Source organism: Ursus americanus, chromosome 23 (assembly GCF_024610735.1).
Source record: "Ursus americanus isolate L20-20 chromosome 23, mUrsAme1.1.p, whole genome shotgun sequence".
NCBI lineage: Eukaryota > Metazoa > Chordata > Mammalia > Carnivora > Ursidae > Ursus > Ursus americanus.
In genome coordinates this window covers 34,976,207-34,997,135 of record NC_142149.1, presented here as the reverse complement: position 1 = coordinate 34,997,135, position 20,929 = coordinate 34,976,207, and the positions used below count along the sequence as shown (strand labels likewise).

The 20,929-nt window shown below is 47.3% G+C and overlaps 2 protein-coding genes across 11 annotated transcripts in view; one reads left to right on the top strand and one right to left on the bottom strand.

Annotated features, from left to right (window-relative positions):
- Positions 1 to 14,580, top strand: part of ACACA (acetyl-CoA carboxylase alpha) — a 280,609-nt gene extending 266,029 nt beyond the window's left edge. For 7 of the 9 annotated variants that reach the window (XM_045773207.2, XM_045773206.2, XM_045773203.2 and 4 more), the window contains 4 exons: positions 2,755 to 2,909; positions 3,594 to 3,764; positions 10,569 to 10,705; positions 13,401 to 14,580. In XM_045773207.2, coding sequence (XP_045629163.1) covers positions 2,755 to 2,909; positions 3,594 to 3,764; positions 10,569 to 10,705; positions 13,401 to 13,767 — 830 coding nt within the window. In that variant the 3' untranslated portion in view covers positions 13,768 to 14,580. Of the gene's footprint in view, positions 1 to 2,754; positions 2,910 to 3,593; positions 3,765 to 10,568; positions 10,706 to 12,292; positions 12,664 to 13,400 lie in introns of those variants that run through there. The other 2 variants (XM_087854592.1, XM_045773208.2) reach the window with 1 other exon arrangement.
- The window catches only part of AATF (apoptosis antagonizing transcription factor), a 133,970-nt gene continuing 119,769 nt past the window's right edge, over positions 6,729 to 20,929 (bottom strand). For both annotated transcript variants that reach the window (XM_087854594.1, XM_087854593.1), the window contains one exon: positions 6,729 to 7,127. In XM_087854594.1, the coding sequence (XP_087710720.1) occupies positions 7,016 to 7,127 (112 nt within the window). In that variant the 3' untranslated portion in view covers positions 6,729 to 7,015. The remainder of the gene's footprint in view (positions 7,128 to 20,929) is intronic.

The following is a 20,929-nucleotide window of genomic DNA, read 5'->3' as shown; positions in this document are numbered from 1 at the left end:
GTACATGGGCTTGCTTGCCCACTCTCTCCAAGCACACCCACATACAGTTTCTGCAGACCATCTGACAGTCATTTGTAGACCTCATGCTCCTTTATCCATAGATATTTAGTGTGTGTTTCTAAGAACACAGGCTTTCTCTTATGTAACACAAGACACTTATCTACATCAGGAACTAGAACACTGATACAATACTACTATCTGATTCATAGTTCATATCAAGTCACTTGATATGAATAATAATATCCTTTACAGACTTGTTGTTGTTCAGATCTGAGATCTAACCCTAGACCACACACTGCAACCTCTTTTCAGTTACTTAGTCTGTCATCATCTTGACCTTTTTTTGAAGAATACAGGCCACCTTTTTTTTGTTGGTGGGAGTAAGATTTTTTTAAGTAATCTCTACACCCATTGCGGGCCTTGAACTCACAACCCTAAGATCAAGAGGCACATGCTCTACCAACCGAGCCAGTCAGGCACCACAGGCCCCTTTTTTGTAGCATGTTCCTCAGTCTGGGTTTTGTTTCTATTTCCCCATGGCTAAATTCAGATAATGCATTTTGGGCAGGAATATTCCAGAAGTGTTATTTATGATCAGGACATCATATCAGGAGGCATATGTAAGTTTGTCCTGCTCTTGGTGATGGTAATTGTGATTACTTGTTTCAGGTTTTGTTTGCTAATAGTAATTTGTGAGGAGATACTTTGAGACAATGTAAATATTCTGTTCCTCAACAAACTCTCACCCACTAGTTTTCATACCCATTGATAATTGGCAGAATCAAGTGCTGTGATGGTGGTAAAATGGTGATTTCCTAATTCTATCATTCCTTCGACGTCTATTAAATATTCTGCTGGAAGGGAGAACTTTCCCTTCCCTCTTCCCCCATTTAATTATTTATATTAGGATGGACTCACAGGTTATTTCATTCCATAAATATTCTGGTAATTAATATCATTGTCCTATTTTTGATGAATTTGATGCTCAGACTGTCTCAGATCTGGCCAGTGGGAACACGTTCACACTGACTCCTGTGTCCTTTTAACATGTCTCAATCACTTGAGTGCTTTCTTGCTTTTTATGACAGTGTGTTCCAGGCTCACCTTCTGTTTTTCCTGCCCCAGCCCTGGAATCAGCTATTTCTCCAAGGAGTCTGTGTTCCTCTTACTAGAGAAGGAAAAATGTTTGTCTAGGGTGTTACAACTGAGATCGTCTCATCTCAGAAGAAATCAGTTGGCTCTCCTCCCATCTATTCTTTAGGCAGATCCACCCCAGAATGGATGGGCCTTCATCTGATCCCACAGCCCTGCTCTGCCTGGTGTGGAAAGAAGGCTGCTGAGTGTTAGGGCCCCAGTGTGATATGCCCTGTGTGAGCTCCCAAGAAGAGATAGCCATCAGCTCTCTTCCTTGTGGTTTTCAAGTAGTGATGGGCTTTAAAAAAAAAAAAACAACGGAGGTGGAGGTGGGCATCTAAAAAGCCTCGTAAAAATAAAACTGGGTCCTGTGGCTACATCCCTGTTCTATTAACATGTGTTTATCTGTAATACTTACGGCTCACTCAGCAGCCCAAGGCTGTTTATGGCATATGATTCATAGTGGCATAAAAAGCAAGGCCTGTTCCCAGACGGACATGCTTGAAATAGACCTTTCTCTTCTGCAGCCCATCACCTGTGGTCATGTATTTATTTGTCAGCTTTGGTGACAAAGCACTTCAGGTTGTCCCCCACACCAGGGGCTGTCACCTACTTCTCCTTCAGCTAGACTTACCACTCTCTACTAGGCAGGCAGCTAAATTTTCAGTATTGATTACAAGTCCTATTCTGGGAGTAATTAGGAAGAAAAGCATAACATAGCAGCACCTCTACTGGGACACGACTGACTGAAGGTGGGGGAGGGGGGTCCTCCCTGTTACAAAGAACTGTAGATTCTTTACAGGCATCTGTTGAGTGAGGGTACTGTGTGCTTAGAAGCTCAGTGATCCAAATAGGATTTGTGGACTGCCATTCATTCTCTTTTCCCCTCTTGCTTCACTTTTAGCCCAAGAACTAGAATGTCTTTATCACTCTGGTCAGGGGTTGGCTCTGGCAGTAGCGGCCCAGGTGTAGACTAGGAAGCTGGCTAATCCCATCTGTTGAGCTGGCATAAGACACACAGATCTGGCTGTAATTAGAGTCTGTTCTGATTTCAGGTTAAGAGTTTTCAAACCTGAGATTAGCAGCTGTGGAGTAACAGCAGCTTGCAACTGTAGGAGTCCTCCGGCGGGAGACTTGTGTGGACATGGGAGAAGGGGCTGCTGGTCTGGGCCTGGAGGCATAGCGACTGCCCCCCTCCCCTGTCGCACATGCAGAATAGTCCAGCTGCTCTAATGCTGGTCAGTCAGGCACGGGCATGGTGTCTTGCACGGGGAAGGAGGGGCCTGGCTGTCAGTCAGTGAGACAATGAGAGACACAGGCCCCTAGGCCGTTGTTTGCACCTGCTCAGAGAAAGACCTGGGGAGAGGGACTCCCATGGCTGCTTTTACAGTTGTGACCTCCACAGGGAGAGGAGGACATGTGGGCTCCCCATGGCAAGATAAGGACCAGTCTGGCATCTCACAGAGTTCTGTTATTCAGCAAAGAGGTGGTAAACACAATGGAGAGCCAGGCCACAGAGAGCGGGGCAGTGTTTTTGAGCTTCCTGTGACTATGGCTGCTTCTGTGCAGAGAGATTCCTGGTCACCACACAGTGTGACGGGCAGGTTTATTTAATTGCAGGCACCCCAGAGCTAAGCCCAGCTGAGCGGAAGGAGCTGGAGAACAAGTTGAAGGAGCGGGAGGAATTCCTAATTCCCATTTACCATCAGGTAGCCGTGCAGTTTGCTGACTTGCACGACACACCAGGCCGGATGCAGGAGAAGGGTGTTATTAACGTAAGTACAGTGGTTGCCACTTCTCCTGACTTGTCAGAGACCCGCGAGCAAGCAAGCGAGTGTATGTCTCGTGCACATAGGCTCACAAGCAGGGAACTGTTAGGGTTGGATTGAAACAACTTGTGCAGATCAAACCGTTTCCTTTTTTTTTTTGGAGAGACTTTTCCCTTTTTCGTGTATCTGTTATTACCCCAAAACAATTTCTGATTTACATGACCATGGACTCCTCAGAAGGCAGGCTCCATTTTACTGGTGGGAAACTGAGTCTCATGTGGCTCCACTGGGGACAGCTTCCCCAGTGGTCCTCAGGCTGTGGACCCAGTGTCAGGGTTCCCGCAGCAGGCAGTTCACATTTGATCCGTGTGCAGGTTGTTCGAGCCATTCTGCTCCAAACCAGGTCCGTATTGTCTCATTATCTGGAGGTTTACAGCCTCCTCCCCAGAACATCTCAGCCATGGGTGGGGCTCACATTAACGAGGCCTGTTGCCGTGCGCAGTACTCTGGACAGGGGGCTGTAGCTCCGAACTGGGGAGACGGCGGCAGGAGCTAGAGTCCCGGCCAGCTGTTATGTCTCTACGGGGCTTGCTAGTGATCAGGGTTTTGTGTCGGTGGAGTTCCCTGTGGACTGGGCACTGGGCAAGGATTAGGGCTGAGGTGACTAGGCTTATTCTTGTCTGTACGTAGGATATCCTGGACTGGAAAACATCCCGTACCTTCTTCTACTGGCGGCTGAGGCGTCTCCTGCTGGAGGACCTGGTCAAAAAGAAAATCCACAATGCCAACCCAGAGCTGACCGATGGCCAGATTCAGGCCATGTTACGGCGTTGGTTTGTAGAAGTGGAAGGAACTGTGAAGGTAGGTGGGTGCCCTCAGAAGAGCCTTCGTGCTCTGCTCTTTACCCCACCCGAGAATCCTCAGGCCCCTAGAGGCAGAAGTGAAAGGGAAGCCTACAGGCCTAAGCCCTGTTTCCTCTCCACACAGTGACATGTCACAGTGGCTTGTTAGAAGAGGTCATAGGACATTTTTTGCTGCTCATTCTGTCATTCAGCAAACCTTTTTGAAGACTTACTATGTACCAGATACTGCATTAGCCCTGGAAAGTGAAAGAGGCAGATGCTCTTCCTATTGACACAGAGCCCATCATCTCAAGGGGGAGATGGATTGGCCAAGAGGTCATGTACAGCAGTGTGGCCGATATTACACATAGCAAACCCAGGACATCATGGAGCACAGAGGAGGACACCGGAGCCCCTCTGTGGGAAGGAGAGTCGAGGACTTCTAGAAGTGGTGTCTCAGCAGACCTGAAAACAAAGTAGGAATGAACCAGAAGAAAAGGTTGGGATGGGGGTGAGGGGTGGGGGGAAGGTAGGAGGAACGTTCCAGGAAGAAGGAATGGTATGTTTCAGGGCCTGATAGCAAGAGTGTCATGCATCCAAAGCACTGCAAATATTTCAAGATGGCAAGAGATCCCAAGAGACTGGGATCATGCGGGGCCATGGAAGGTGTGTTGAGGGTTTGGACTGCAGTCTGCGGGGAGCCACTGAAGTATTTAAAGCAGCAGAGTGACATACTCTGATTTGTGTTGTAGGAAGGCCACTTGGGAGGCTGGCTGGGGGGTGGAACTGCAGGAGTCAGGAGCAAGAAGCCTAATCAGAGGTGATGGTTATGTGGGCAGGAAGATGCTGGGGCTTCAACTACAGATCTTCTGATTTCAAATCTGAGCTGGAAGGAAGTGTCCACCCTGTCTGCAGGGAACCAAGAATCCCACATCTTCTTGGGATGATCTCATGGAGAGGACGCAGGGCTTGGACCAGTGCCCCCACTGAGAAAGTGTCCCTGGTGCTCTTGCCCCAGGACTGGGATGGGGCGGGTCTGAGCCCAGGTTGACCAGACACCAGTATTTGCCCCTGGAATTGTGGGCTGCACAAGACAGTCTATGGGAGGATGAGAAGAAAGAGTTGGAACTTTTCTCTATTTACTTTTACTAAGAAAAAGAAATTGACCTTTATTCATAGTTATTATATGAGTTAAAAGTAAATCATACAGGTCATATATCCATTTATCAGGATATTGGTGTATGTGCCAAAAGTGTCTTTTCCTGATAGCTGTTTTGATCGGAACATTTGGTGCCTCATGGGTTAGCGTACTGAGGGAGGGCGGGCCCTTCAGCCTCTTCTTGCGAAGTGTTGCTTGACGTCTCTGCGGACTGTTCTCAGGGAGGAACTCCCAAGATTTGCCGTCATTGTTAAAGCCAGTGAATCTGGGTGCTTCTAAGATTCACCTCTGTGTTAAGCCTACCCATTTCTTTACGACTGAAAAGCTTTTTTAGATAAATATTTCAGATGTGCAGCAGGCGAGCGCAGCCTTATGTGACATCTGGTTCAGGTTAAGGTCAGTCTGTGGCATCATAATTGAGTGAGACAATTTTGTCAGTGGCTACTGGCAGCTCCTAGTGGAAGTTGGCATTGAAAGTCACGCAAGTGTAAAATAAGAGGTTGTTCTCCAGTTCAGAGTGGCCGGCTAGGTAAATGGAGTGTGTGTGTGTGGCCAGGAGAGGCCCGCACCGCCTCCCTACCACATTAGTCAGTAATGGACGTGCATGGCCTCAGTAAGCACAAGGATGAGGAGAAGGAATAGCTTCCCTCCGAGCATGAAGTGAGTGAATAGGCCCTTCAGTTCCTTAGCATCCTGTATCCAGGGGACGGTGCATCCGGAGAAGCCAGTCCTTGCCGTGTCGTCGAGGTGGAGAGAACAGTGGGCTGTGTGTGCACAGACTCCAGCTGGAAATCGAGTGCAGGAGACAACCCCGGCCCCACAGGCAGGAGGCCGCCGCCCGAGGTGCTGGGAACCAACCGTACCCAGGAACTAAGGCTATTCCCTCCCTCCTGCCTACAAAAGACCACATTCTCTTGAGCTCCGTACTACAGGACGACAGCTGAGGAGAGAAAGGGCGGGCGGCGATGCTGCGATGTGGCTTTGAAACCTCCTTCCATATTCTGCAGCCTCAGCAGGACCTAGTTTAGTGTGGGGTGGGTGATAAAATCTGGAGCGCCCTTGAGAGAAGAAAGTGTTGCACAGTTGAAACGCCGTCTCTGCTGCCTGGGAAGGGCTGACACAGAATCGGCTCCGTATTTGGGAATGGCTTAAAACCTTAAAAATGTCATCCCCCCCCACCATTGGTTCTTCAAACAGTGATAGATATTGTGCACTGTGTCTCAGGTGCAAATACCAGCCAAGTCCAGACCTTGGCTTTGCACCGGGAAGTAACCTTCTGATCCTCAGTGCGGTTACTGGCAGGGAAAGGCATTTAGCGATAGGTATCTGTGAGCCATGCGGTGTGTTTTTTTGTCCCAGAGAATCTGTCTTTTAATCTTAATCCTAAAGAAAGAGATTTGGGGACAGAAAATTTGAAGACACTGCGATGTTATGTAACTTAGCAGGGCAAGTCTTTTGTTTCCCATAGAGGACTCTTCCTGAGAGTCACGGGACTCCACCGGAACCCACTGGGACAGTCCTGTTGTAGGAAATAGTAAGGTTTATGGCCTAGGGCTTCGCTGCAGAGAGAGGCAAAGCATCACTGCAGGTCCCTGCAAACAGTACCAAGAACTGGGGTTTAAATTGGGTCATAGGAACACAGTGCGTGTCTGTTGTGCAGGTAGGTTCTCGGTCTCGATTCTTAGATCCACAGTCTGAGTTATGTGGTATTTCAAAGACTGATTTTCCCCCAAGCCCCAGGAGTAGAAACCGAGATGAGAACTCTGTGTGGGGCCGTGAGCAGAACGTGGTCTTGGAATCTCACAAACGTTGCACACCCCAGCCTTGCCGACTTGGATATGGTGTTTATTTAAGCCTCCGTCCCCTCCTGTGTAAAGCAGAGATGACGTTTCTTTCACAGGGTTGAGTGAGTTTTAAATGACACGATAAAGAAGGTATGGAGCACAGTGCCTGGCACTTAGTAGACACTCAAAAGACGCCTGTTCGCTCCTCTTCGCTCAGCTCAGCACACATCAGAGGGTGAACTAAGAGCTACAGGTGTGACTTCACGATTGTGGCAGGAGCCGTGAGCACAGTCGAGTCTCAGTACGTGTCCTTTGACGTGGCTTGCTCTAACTTACCCACAGGCTAGGGTGCCGTAATACGGTCTTGTGATCCGGGTCATTCACCACCCACTCACGCTTACTCTGGATTTCCAAACGAGATGGTCGGTCAGTGGAGGCCCTTGGGAGGATGACAGAGGAAAAAGCACCATTGATGGGCTTGTCTGATTTCCCCTGTCCCCAAAGCCCGGTCTCATGCTACCCCTGGCCAAGTCCCATGCACCGAACTTCTGATTTCGGGCCAGGGAAGGAGGAGGGAAGACAGAACCTGGGAAACATTTTTTTGGCCCTGGGTGGGGCTGAGACCAGAGTAGCTCTGAGAAGACAGGGTCCACAGGCCACCCCAGCCCACATGGCTGTTTGCTGTTTTACTCCAAAGCCTCAGAAAAAAAAAAAAAATCACACTGCCGGAGGTATCTCCAGAAAGCTCCCCAGTTGAGTTATCTACAGGGCACGGTAATCAGGACTCAGATCCATCAGACTGTGCCCTGGTCACTCTCTGGTCCTCCTGTACACTGAATAAGGAGGACTTAACAGCTATCCAATCCTTAGAAAGGAGGCTTTCTAAACAGGTCATTTAGATTTTGTGCGATAGACTAATTACTACGTACAATTAGTGAGGCTGCGTAGTGCCCGAGATTCTTATCCACTGATGCAGAGAAGGATAAAGCATCCGCTGAACAGGTACTGTAAGGCCAGTGTGGTGATGTTTAATTATCAATACTTTATTGGTATTAAAATGTTCGATTGGGATGAGTGTGAGGCAGGCGACTCGTGAGCCCAGGCCTGTCATGAGATTAGCAGCCCAGCATTTCACACTTGCTTTTAAAATCCACACTGGAAATAATCAGCCACGTTTTCATAATGTTAAGGAGGGAAATGATAAGGGCTTCCCTTTCTGGGAATAGGGTTGGCCCGTCCTTCTGGATGGCTGGGATGATGAGCCTTACATCTCGGTTCTCGGAGGGCAGGTAGGGAACTGTAGCCTCCTTAACTCCGTAGAAGGGAGCCTTGCAGTACCCTACACCCTCCCAGGCCCGTTAAGAAAACCCTGTGGCACTGTGGGTGCTGACGTTTGTTTGTTCCTGCTGCAAATGCTATTGACGAGGGTTTGGGACCCCATCGCCTTGGCATACGCTGCCATGATGGACGCTTGACTGAGGTTTGGCTTGGTGGTTGTCCAGTTGTCGTATTTAGAGCGAACAGCAAATCTTTCATACGTGTTGCCCTTAATTCCTGTCTAGGAACTTTTGAAATGGTTAATTTCAACACCTGGCATATCCTGTGGCTGCGGGAGGGGAAGGCAGAGTTCTCTCTAGAGGGTAGCTGGCTTTCCAGCGCAGTGTCTGAGCATCGTTAGAAGCAGGCGTCTCGTTAGCTAATACATTACACCAATCAAGGAGAGTTATCTTAAGCCACAATTAATCTGCTCCCTGGCATATGTTGATAGGAAAGCATCATGCTGTTTCTTAATTAAAAGCAAACGGATTAAAAATGATTAATAAGAGTATTAAATATTCTCCTAAAGGCTTTGGGATTCTTGGGTAAATCTAGTTTTGTTTTGTTTCCCATTCTGAAACCCAAGAAGCATTCACTGTTTTATTTTTTCCAACCCTCAAAATCTGCATAAGTAAGGGCCTGTGCCTAAGTCCTCAAGCCATGGAGAAGTCTAAATTACCAACGATAGAGTTGGAGATGTCCGAGTTCGGCGGCAGTGGGTAAGAATCCCAATGTATCCAGTCCATATGTGGGGCGCATGGCGCCGGGGATACCGGAGAGAAGACCACTGCAGTGTGGGGAAGACATTGCCACGCACCTCCTTTCCTTCCGAACAAGACACTTCCCTGCCCTTTGCCTCAGAGATGGCAGCAGAAGTCCTGACCGAGGCTTGGGCTGACACTGGCTTGGCCATCACACCCTCGCTAGGAGAGCTGATCTTTGTATCCGCTGTCCCAAACAGAGGGCACGTTGGGGGCCAGAAAAAGAACTGCATTAAAGAACGAGGAAGGGCACACTGCTGACCCTTAATCCTGGGCTCCTTAATCCTTCCACTGTGAAGGGCTCCTTAAGAATTTTTAGAAACGTGGAAGCCAGTCACATGATGTAATAAATAAGCGGTCACAGCTAACTCACCGGCTAAGTGAGAGATGTGGAAGTGAGAGTCTACAAGAAGCCATTCCTTTTGAAGGCATGAAGTAGAAAGTTAGAAAACCGCACAGCGCTGTTTCTGACTGCATGCTGCCCTTGAGGGGGGTGAAGACGACATTCCCTCTGTGCCTCCCGGCTCCTGCAGTGACAGCCATGGCTCCGACGCCTTGCTTGTATACAGGTTTCCTGAGCCACGTCTCAAGCCTCAAAGCCTCTGAGAGTCCCTAATGCACCCACCTATTAAATTACAGCGCCAAACTCATTGTCATTCTGACTTTGACTTCGTTAGTGATAACAGAGAAGGATAGCGCACCTTTAAATGACGAGCTTTGTGTTTAATTACCCAAACAAAATGACATAAATATGAATGAGCCCTAATGGTGGTACTTGGTTTTCCGGAAACCATTAACAAAACGATTCCTAAATGATTTGTAAAGAAAATGAGAGGAGAAGAGAGCAAGGAGAAGGCTATTAGGTTTCTAACACACTCCTGAATTATTATGTAGTCAACTACCTAGGAAATACTCAGCTAAATGATCTCGAAAAAAAGGAGGCACAAGGTGGTTTGTTGAGATTTTCAGGGTTACAGACACCTTACCCCTTTGGAATATTCTCACAGACAGTAAAATGGGGGGGTAGGTTTCTGACCTAGTGGCTCTCCCCTAGCATCAAGGCTTCCCCAACCGCGCAAGTCCTCTGCCAGCCTGGCAGGGGCTAGAGACTTACAGTTTAAGAATTGTGGATCACCTCCTCAGAAAAGACAACATTTCATTTGAATTTTTTTTACAGATATTTAGAGTGCACACGCAAGCAGGGGGTGGAGGGGGGAGGGAGAGAGAGAATCTCAAGCAGGCTCTGCACTGAGCATGGAGCTGGACACCAGGCTCGATCTCACAACCCCGAGATCATGACCTGAGCAGAAATCAAGAGTCGGATGCTCAACGACTGAGCTACCCCGGCACCCCTTAGGTTTTTTTAAACACACGTTGACTTCTATTTTTTAGGTAAACTCTACACCCACGTGGGTCTCACACTCACAACCACGAGATCAAGAGTCACGTGCTCCACTGTGTGAGCCAGGCAGGCGCCTCTCAATCAGCACTGCACTAAACAATTCGGGCTTTTAACTGTTTCTCTCCAGCCCATCAGCTGGTTCCAGTCTGTCAGCCTTTGTGGAGTAGGTAGAGACCTACAGTGATAGGACTGAAGTCAGAGTGTGAACCTGGGTGCCTCCAGGAGCCCAAGTGGATGCTTCAAGAGGCATCTTGTACCAAAAGAAGAAAAGAGAATGAGGACACTCCTGTCCTGAGGCCTCTTTCCACTACAAGGCCAGCAGTCGTGCAGAACCGTGAACAATCAGGGTGTCCAGCCTGGCTTAGCCTCTGGTGTTTGACCAAGAGTTGTCTGTTTGCAGGCCTACGTTTGGGACAATAACAAGGATCTGGTGGAGTGGCTGGAGAAGCAGCTGACCGAGGAAGATGGTGTTCGCTCAGTAATCGAGGAAAACATCAAGTATATCAGCAGAGACTACGTCCTCAAGCAGATCCGCAGGTGAGACCCACAGCGGGGGATTTCTGTAGGAGAAGCTGGGCTCGCTTCCTGGGAAGGAGCAAAGATTTAAGAACAGATCGTGAGAAGATGCCTTATGATCTTTGTGGGGTTTTTCTGTTTGAGACCGCTGTAGTTGACCCTCTGATAAAAACAGAGCCCAGAAACACAGTTGTTTCTCTGCTCCTGGTCCCTCGGGCACTTAGGGATCTCCACGAGACGAAGGCCTAGTTCACTGTGCCCGACCGGTACCTCCAAGTGATCCTCAGACTGGACGAACGATTCTGTGCGAAAAGCACGGCCTGGCAGCTCCTCCCCTCCCACAGCCAAGAGTTTTCAGTGTTCTCCATCGAGTGGGTGGTGGAGGCGGCTGGGGACATAAATGTCAGGTCGGGAGACAGATCTGTACTCAGGGGGACCCATTATTTACAGTTTACCCCCTTTGCTTTATCACTTGTGAGTGCGCTTGCTTTCCCATAGATACACCCTCTCATAAACCTACCGAGGATGAGTGACATGGATCACGGCCCTTTGCCCCAGATAGTAAAGTGTGTTTGCTCTTACCTAACCACAGTAGGAGCAATTTTAGTAAATTTAACGTTGATAGGGGTTTTTTTGAGAGGGAAAGGAGAGAGAGAATACCAAGCAGGCTCCACACTCTGTGCTGAGTGCAGTGCGGGGCTTGATCTTATGACCTGAGCCGAAGTCAAGAGTCGGACACTTAACCGACTGAGCTACCCAGGCACCCCACCACTGATGGAAGCTTTTACCTAGTCCACCGTTTGTAGAACATTGCTCGTTTTGCTGTCGTCTGATGTTTTCTCATGATTAATATTACACTGGAATATTACATCCCTGAAGTGGCCTTCACGGGGGTACCACATCTGGAGACATGATATCATCTGCCCCTCCTGGTGTTAGAATCACCTGGTCAAGATGCTACTTACTGATCTCCCCCATTGCACCCGATAAACAGTCAGTCTGGGGGGAGACACTGGAGGGCCGTCGCAGGTACCCTGTTCCTCAGCAGGATTCCCGCCTAGATCCAGCACCCGTGGAGGGCTCTGGTCTGAGCCGGCCTTTACGGCGAGGTTGCAAAAGGATAACTTTCCAACTCTGTCCTCCACAGTCCCCACTCCAGTTCTCCTGTAAGCATGAAGTCTTCTTTCTCCATTCATGTATGTATTCATTAGTCTACACCAATAATGAATTTCTATTTTTTTAATAATTTGCAATTCATTATTACACTCACTTCAATGCCCAAAATGTCCCAGACTGAGCCAGTAGGAACACCTTTGTGCCGGTTCCATTTTCTTTGTGACACACCCCACTGCTTTTATTAGGGGGTTTTGGTTTTTCGTCTTTGTTTTTGTTTTAATTCCTTACTTTCTGGCGCAGCGAAACGTGTCAGGTCCATCTCGTAGTTGCCTTGCTGCTGGCGACTCTTTTCATGTAGGAAGACAAATCCGGTGAGGGGTGGCTGGGGAAGCTGCAGTGGCTTCTGTCAGCATGCTCCCAGACAGTTCTTAAGCTCCCGTCATCTAGACGCTGCTGCTCTCTCTTCCTCACCGTCCGCAATCCTCTCTCCAGCTTGGTACAGGCCAATCCCGAGGTTGCCATGGACTCCATCGTTCACATGACTCAGCACATCTCACCCACGCAGCGAGCAGAAGTCGTGCGGATCCTCTCCACCATGGACTCCCCTTCAACGTAGAAAGGGCTTCCTGCCCATCCCCGCCCTGCCTCTGGAGAAAAGGGCTAGAGCTGCCTCTTATAGCCAAAACCACTCTACTGAGAAGGCATAGGAGACCCAGCGCTGGAATCCAAGTGGCATTTTGCTTCCCCTTGAACGTTTTCGGGTTATGCATGACGTACCGGGATATAGGGTCACAAAGCCCCCAGCGGTCACACCTGTCCCGTTCAGTATTTATTACCTTGTCTGGGACTGCAGCCCTCTGTCCCTGCCAGGACCTGCGAAGGCAATGAAGGGTACAAGACTGTACCATGAGGCCTCACTACACAAAAGCAGGGCTGCTGCTCCTGGCCTGACAGCTCCCTGGCCCCAGCCCAGGGAAATGGGCGGCGGTGTCAGGCAGTCGGCAGCCCGCCCTCGCCCCTGGCCCCATGAGCCTGCGGCCGCCGGCAACAGACGAGGGCCAGGGCGAGGAGGAAGCCCCGAGTCTTTTTTTTTTTTTTTTTTACCTCCATGTTCAGCCTGGTACGCACTAGGTGCTGGAGAGGAATAGTTCCCAATTTACTCACACCAAGGTACCTGTCTCTTCTTCATGGAGTATAAAATCTGCAAGCTCCGTGGGAACTCAAAGATGAGGGCAAAACCATGATCCAGGAAGCAGACCGAGTCACTGTTGTTGATTTAGGGGCCTCGACTGTGGGTTTGATTCCCTTAGAGCAAATGGAAAGATGGTTGGCCTACCCTACCTTGCATGTCGCCGCTCACCAGCTGTTGACCTGCTGGGAGTCACATAGTGCAGTAGCCTGAGCTGGGGCCGAAGAGGAGCCTGGGGGAGCGGCCCTTTCCGTGGCTGATGGGAAGTAGTTACTTCATGCCACAGGGGGAGTGGGCCTGACAGTCTCTCTTTTTTAGGACTTGGAAGGTTACTACTTACTATGAAGCCTGGAGCTTTGATAGTTATAAAAGGTCACTAGTGCCTACAGAGTCACTCCGCTCTATTTCCAGGGTGACTCTCCTAGCAGCAGGTACGGCTGGTCTCCCCACAGCTGCTGAAAGGAACCCTGCTGACGTCTCTGCTCTCAGCACCAGGAGCCGGCCTTCCCCGTGTGAGCAGGCTTCCCGGGAACACAGAATCCACGTGACCTTAAGCTGGTCTACAACTCCGTCGTGGTGCTGCTGTCTTCCGGGCTCACCGGTCCCTCCCTGGCCAGCGGCAGGGGCCTCCTCACCAGTGGTGGAGGGAGTTTATTTTCAACAATCCGTTTACTCGAGGAGGAGAGAGCGTGCGGATTCCCCCGTCGGTGTTCCTAAAGCGAGAGCGGCTGGTGGACCGTCCGGTTCTTTCGGTGCAGCTAATTGCATTTGTCACTGATGACCAAGGAGGAAATAAATCACTAAGACATTTCGGTGCAGTGGTATGAACACTTTCGTACGAGCTACAGTTTTGAGCCTTAACGCTATAGTCCGCGCACAAGAAGGAGCCCCGCCTCCCTTCTCCGGGAACCGCTTGTGCGGATGGGCGCCGGATACATCACTGACTGCTCTCGGGAGCTCGGCGCCTCGGCCAGGCTGCCCTGGTGCGAAGTGCAGGCGTTCAGCACCATCGACGAGGGCAGGAAGGGGTGGGGAACAACGTTCAGTCCAGAAAGAAGCATCCACTACTGCTGGTATCAGCTTAAGTAAAAACTGGATTTGTCTTGGACCAGATTATTCTTTTCCGTAATTAGTAAGATTCCGTATACCTGTAGGCGGTACAAACCCCTCTGCTTGCCCTGGCATTTCTTCAGAGGCAGGGCGGGTCACACTTGTTTTACCTCTCCCCCTTCACCAGAGTTCCTCTCTAGATGTCTGTATGGCCTACCCCCCTGTCCCCAGAGTGCCTCCCTGCAGGTCTCCCCCGGACGGGGATTCTTCTTACAGAGAAGCCAGGAAGAGCCATAGAACGTGAGCAACCTGATACTCCCCCAGCCTGTTGCATACGTGAGGTTACTGAGCTCGGAGGAGTATCAGTGATGCATTGACAAGACTTGCCTGAGCTGAGATGGCCATATTCACTTAGTTCACAAAGCAGCCTTCACTGGTCTCATTGAGAATTCGAGGGACACATACCCTGATGAGCAAGGAGCATCAGTAAATTGTATTCTTTTCACATTTTGTTGAAATAAACCTCCACATTTGTAGAAGAGTCACTGTTTGTCATTTCAACCCGTGCCCAGCGACCTCTTTCGTGTTCCCCTGAGCAGGGGAGCTTTCGGCAGTGGTAGGGTGAGCCCCTGTTTGGCTGCTGAAGCTGAACCATTAGAGGGACAGCCCAGCATGCATACATGGCTTCTGCAAAGTCACACTGTTCAGAGACTGCGGGGCTTTTCAGACAACACACACCCTTGATGGCCTGGGCAGTTTCAGGGGTGGTCTTAAAAGGAACCTCTTGGTTTGCATGATTTTGTGGAATTTTCTGGGTCAAGTGAAGAGTGAACCATTTTCAGAGCTCACCTCAAGCCAGTTTTATGGAAAGGTTATGGATTCTCTGAATAATTTAGCCGTTTAATGGATTTTGAACCCTAACTTTGGGCACAAAAAGGCACTAGGGGCAGGAATCTCATGCTTGTGTGCCTTCAACCCTCTGCCTCAGTTTCTCTCTATAAATCCATGTGGTTGAAGCAAAGAGCAAACACCAATCCCTAAACATTTGCAAAGAAAGGTAGAAGCCACAAGACAGTAGGGAAGGGAGACACTGACCTATGCTGATTGTTAAACTTGGTATGCTGTCTGGGATGTTTAGCAAAGCAGAGGGTGGTTTTTCCTAAATAAAATGTTTTATTTTAAATATATTTTATATGTCTACATAATATATTGTAAATATATATCCATTTGAATCACTCTAAGGTAGATGTTCTTAGAAAGAATAAGAAGAAGGGAGATCCGAGGGGAAATTACTACTCTTTGCCACCAGCTGCCACCCTCCATGGGCAGGGAATCCTGGTTGGCCTTAGAGGCCTTGGGCCTGCTTCCCTCCTCCCTACGCAAGCAGATGAGAGGCAGACCCCAAGATAGGACCTTGAAGCTGTCCTTGCTCTCAGCCCACACCTGTTGGTGGTTCTGGGGAAGGTCAGCAAGAAGAATGGGGAAAGACTCTGCTCAGGGAAATTTCCTGACACACACAATGCTTTCTTCTGTTAGGGAGTGATATTACTTTAATTAGTCTTTTTAATAAAAGAAAAATTTAAAACCTTCACTGGTATTACCGGGATAATAAGAACAGCAGGGATTCCGTGTTCTAGTCCTAGGCCCACCAACATTTCCCCAGCTGAAAAACACGGCCATCGTGATGAATACAACTGCCTAATTGCCACCACAGGGAGGACCCAATGTGCAAGGCTTGCCGAGAGGCCCAGAGAGGAACCGAGCTGGGAGGGGAACTCAAATGCTGGCTCCCTGGCTGAGCACTGGAAAGCCGAAAGCTGAGCCCACCTGCTCCAGACAGTGAGGCAGAAAGTGGTAAGAGCCACATGAGTGTGCAGACAATGAAGGGCCGAAGCCTCCCGGTAGAGAGTGGTTTCCAGAAGGGAAAGGAAGGCAAGGGGTCTCAAGTCAGAGCACCAACATTTGCAAAGTTCTCAAGGGACGCGAGGAATGTTGGGAGAGGAACACAGCAGTGCTTTAGGGCAGGAAGGACAATGACATCTGAAAGCAAGCAGGTGATGGATCACGGATCCCTTTAAGTGCTAGGCCAAGGAAGAAGATTGGTCCTGGAGAGAGTGGGAGACATTTGGTGGTTTGGGGGCATGGGAAGACAGGGTACAAAAGTTTAGAAAGCAGCCTGAGTGAAAAGACCACTGCCTTGTGTGCCAGGAAATCTAGCTTCAAGCCCAGCTCCATGTGTGTATGTCAGTGAGCCGGGGGGGGTCACCTAGGATAATAAGCCCAGGCCACCCCAGGAGGCATAGAGATAATAAGCAACTGTCAGCTGTTTTCAATACTCCAGCAATCCTGGGTGCGCCTCAGCTGAGGCTCACCCTGCCACTGTCTTTCTGATGACAGTTTGCCACCCCAGGTAGTGCTGGCTACCTCATGCTGGCCAGAAGTTCCAGTTAATGAGTAATGGGAACAGGACATCTTCATAAATGCAGTGTTTGAGTAGGCAAAATCTTCAAAAACAAGATTCCCTGAGGTTGGGGGAGGGGTGCAAAGAGGATGGGGTGGGAGAGGATAATGGTGTCTCAGCCCTGAGAGGACCTGGAGCCACCAAGTGGGCTCTGCCCATTGGGCACCATAAGAAGAGGAAACAGACTGGAGCTCACAGGTGGCTTAATGATGGGCCTAATCCCAAACATTCTTATCGACGACTGATCTGGAGTGAGCAGGAAGGATTGGGGGTGAGGAGAGACAGGACTAAAGACACCCAGGCCCTAACTTGAGAAAAAGCTAACAGAACACTCTTGTCCATGCTAACTCAGGTGGGTATTTTCAGGCCACGTAAAAGAGCACAGACTTTGGAATAAGCCTGAGCTGGTTTCAAATATCTGGTCCCTCATTCCTGTTCTTTGGAAAAGTTCGTGCATCCTTAATTTGTGAAATATGGATAATAACGAACTCAAAGGGGCTTTTGGAAAATTGCCTTGTTAGTTAACACAAATCAAGCGACGGACATCAGAGCAAATTCTCCATATATGTTAGGGTTCTCCATGCTCTACCCCTTCCTTGTGCTCACAAGATACAGGGTCTCTCATCGCTCTGGAGTATCTTCCTCAAAGCTTTCAGAGAACCGTCCCCCTTACCTGAGCAGAAATCTAGGGATTGTCTTCAGACACTAGTTACATGGACACAATGCAAAAGTGTCACTGAGGACTGCTATGGTCTGAATGTCCCCCAAAATTGATGTGTTGAAATCCTAGCCCCCGACAGTGATATATTAGAAGGTGGGGGTTTGGGTGGTGCTTGAGTCATAAGGGTGCACCCTTCATGAACAGGATTAGTGCCTTCTAAGAGGATCCAGACAGATCCCTTCCCTTTTTCATCATGTGAAAATACAACATGAAGTCGGGGACCCCAGGAGAGAGCCCGCACCTGACCGTGCTGGCATTCTAGTCTCAGACTTCCATTTTGTTGTGGCAGTCCAAATGGACTAAGACCAAAAACTCAGACCACAATGGTACCGTAACAAACCTAAACATGTGGAAGCAGGTGGCTATATAGAGGGAATGTACCTCCACATAACAGAGGACCAATATGACAAACCCACAGCAATACCAAACTCAACGATTAAAGCTAAAAGCTTTTCTTCTACGATCGAAGATCAGAAAAAAGATAAAGGATCAGAAAAAAAGATAAGGATGCCCATTCTTGCCACTTCTATTCAATGTAGTACTGGAAGTCCTAGCCAGAGCAATGAGGCAAGAAAGAAAATGCATATAAATTGGAAAGGAAGAAGTAAAACACTCTGATATATATATCACTATCATATCAATGATATATCTATATATCATATATGTATCATGTCAAAGCAAAAATTAAATATATTATATATATCTCCCTAAAGATGCAACCAAAAAATTATTAGAATAATGAGTTCAGTAAAGTTGTAGGATATAAAAATCAATACACAAAAATCAGTTGCATTTCTATACAATAATAAACTATTAGAGAAATTAAGAAAATCCCATTTGTGAGTGAATTAAAAAAAAGAAATAAAAACCTAGGAACAAATTTTACCAAGGAAAAAGATCCATACGCTGAAAACTATAAGACACTGATGAAAGAAATTGAAGAAGACACAAATAAATGGAAAAATACTCTATGTTCACAGACTAGAAAAATTAGTATTGTTAAAATATCCATACTACCCAAACCAATCTACAGATTCAGTGCAATCCCTATCAAAATATTCTACCAAAATGACATGTTTCATAGAACTAGAAGTAATAATTCTAAAATTTGCATGGAACCACAGGAGACCCCATATAGCCAAAGTAATACTGAAAAAGAAGAATGAAGCTAGAGGCATCACACTTCCTGATTTCAAACTATATTACAAAGCTATAGTCATCAAAACGTCATGGTATTGGCATAAAAACAGACACACAGATCAATAGAACAGAATAGAGAACCCAGAAATAACCCCAGGCATGTAAGGTCAATTAGTTTACAACAAAGGAACCCAGAATATACAAGGGGAAAATGACGGTTGCTTCAATAAATACTGTTGGGAAAACTGGACAGCCACATGCAAAAGAATGAAACCAGACCTTTATACCAACAAAAAAAAATCAACTCAAAATGGATTAGAAACTTGTATGTAAAACCTGAAACCATAAACTCCTAGAAGAAAACGTAAGGGCTAAACTCCTTGACATCAGTCTTGACAATGATTTTTTGAATTTTACACCAAAAGCAAAGGCAACAAAAGCAAAAATAAACAAGTGGTACTACATTAAACTAAAAAGCTTCTGCACAGCAAAGTAAACCACCAACAGAATGAATGAAAAGGCAACCTATGGGAGAAAATATTTGCAAATCATCTATCTGATAAAGGGTTAATATCCTAAATATATAAAGAACTCATAACAACCCCCAGCAAAATAAACCATCTGATTAAAAAAAGAGGAACTGAATAGACATTTTTCCAAAGATGACCAACAAATGGCCAAAAAGTACCTGAAAACGTGTTCACCATTCATCATCAGGGAAAATGCAAATCAAAACCACAAGGAGATATCACGCCGGTCAGAATGGCTAACATCAAAGACAAGAGATAACAAGTGTTGGGGGAGAATGTGAAAGAAAGAAAAACTTGTGCACTGTTGGTGGGAATGTAAATTGGTGCAGCCACTATGGAAAATAGTATGCGGTTTCTTTAAAGATTTAAAAATAGAACTACCATGTGATCCAGAAATCCCACTTCTGGGTATATATCCAAAGAAAAACTCAATACATGAGAAACAAATCAAAAAACGGGCAGCAGATATGAACAGACACTTTTTTTTTTTAAAGATTTTATTTATTTATTTGACAGAGAGAGACAGCCAGCGAGAGAGGAAACACAAGCAGGGGGAGTGGGAGAGGAAGAAGCAGGCTCCCAGCGGAGGAGCCTGATGTGGGGCTCGATCCCAGAACGCCGGGATCACACCCTGAGCCGAAGGCAAACGCTTAACGACTGAGCCACCCAGGCGCCCCAGAACAGACACTTTTCCAATGAAGACATACAAATGGCTAACAGACACATGAAAAAATGTTCAAAATCATTAGCCATCAGGGAAATTCAAATCAAAGCCACATTGAGATACCACCTTACGACAGTTAGAATGGCAAAAATTGACAAGGCAAGAAACAATTGTTGGAGAGAATGTGGAGAAAGGGGATCCCTCTTACACTGTTGGTGGGACTGCAAGTTGGTACAGCCATTTTGGAAAACAGTGTGGAGGTCCCTTAAAAAGTTAAAAATAGAGCTACCCTATGATCCAGCAATTGCACTACTGGGTATTTACCCCAAAGATACAGATGTAGTGAAGAGAAGGGCAATATGTTCATAGCAGCATTGTCCACAATAGCTAAACTGTGGAAGGAGCCGAGATGCCCTTCAACAGACAAATGGATAAAGAAGATGTGGTCTGTATATACAATGGAATATTACTCAGCCATCAGAAAGAACAATTACCCCACATTTGCAGCAACATGGATGGGACTGGAGGAGATTATGCTAAGTGAAATAAGTCAAGCAGAGAAAGACAATTATCATATGGTTTCACTCATTTATAGAACATAAGAAATAGCAGGAAGATTGGTAGGAGAAGGAAGGGAAGAATGAAGGGGGGGTAAACAGAAGGGAGAATGAACCACGAGAGACTATGGACTCTGGGAAACAAACTGAGGGCTTCAGAGGGGAGGGGGGTGGGGGAATGGGATAGACCGGTGATGGGTAGTAAGGAGGGCACATATTGCATGGTGCACTGGGTGTTATACGCAAATAATGAATCATGGAACATTACATCAAAAACTAAGGATATACTGTATGGTGACTAACATAACATAATAAAAAATTATTATAAAAAAAGAAAAGAAAATGAAAACAATGTTGATATCTGTACTCCCACATTACAGAATTATTCACAATAGCCACCATATGGAAACAAGCTAAGTGTCCATCAGCAGACGAATGGATAATGAAGATGTGAGATGCACACATATATAATGGAACCCCACTCAGCCACGAGAAAGAAGGGAATCCTGCCATTTGTGACAACACGGGTGGACTTTAAGGACATTATCCTATGTAAAAGAAGCCAAACAGAGAAAGACAAATACTGTACGGTATCACTTGTATGTGGAATAATAATATAAAAAAAACCCCACAAAACCCTCAAATTCATACAAATAGAGGGAAAAAGTGATTGCCAGGGGCTTGGTGGGGTTGGGGCGAAAAGGTTTGGGAAAAGAGTACGAACTTGCAGCTATAAGATGAATAAGGTCCGAGGATCTAGCGTACAACATGGGGACTACAGTTGATAACGCTGTATCATATAATGGAAATATAAGAC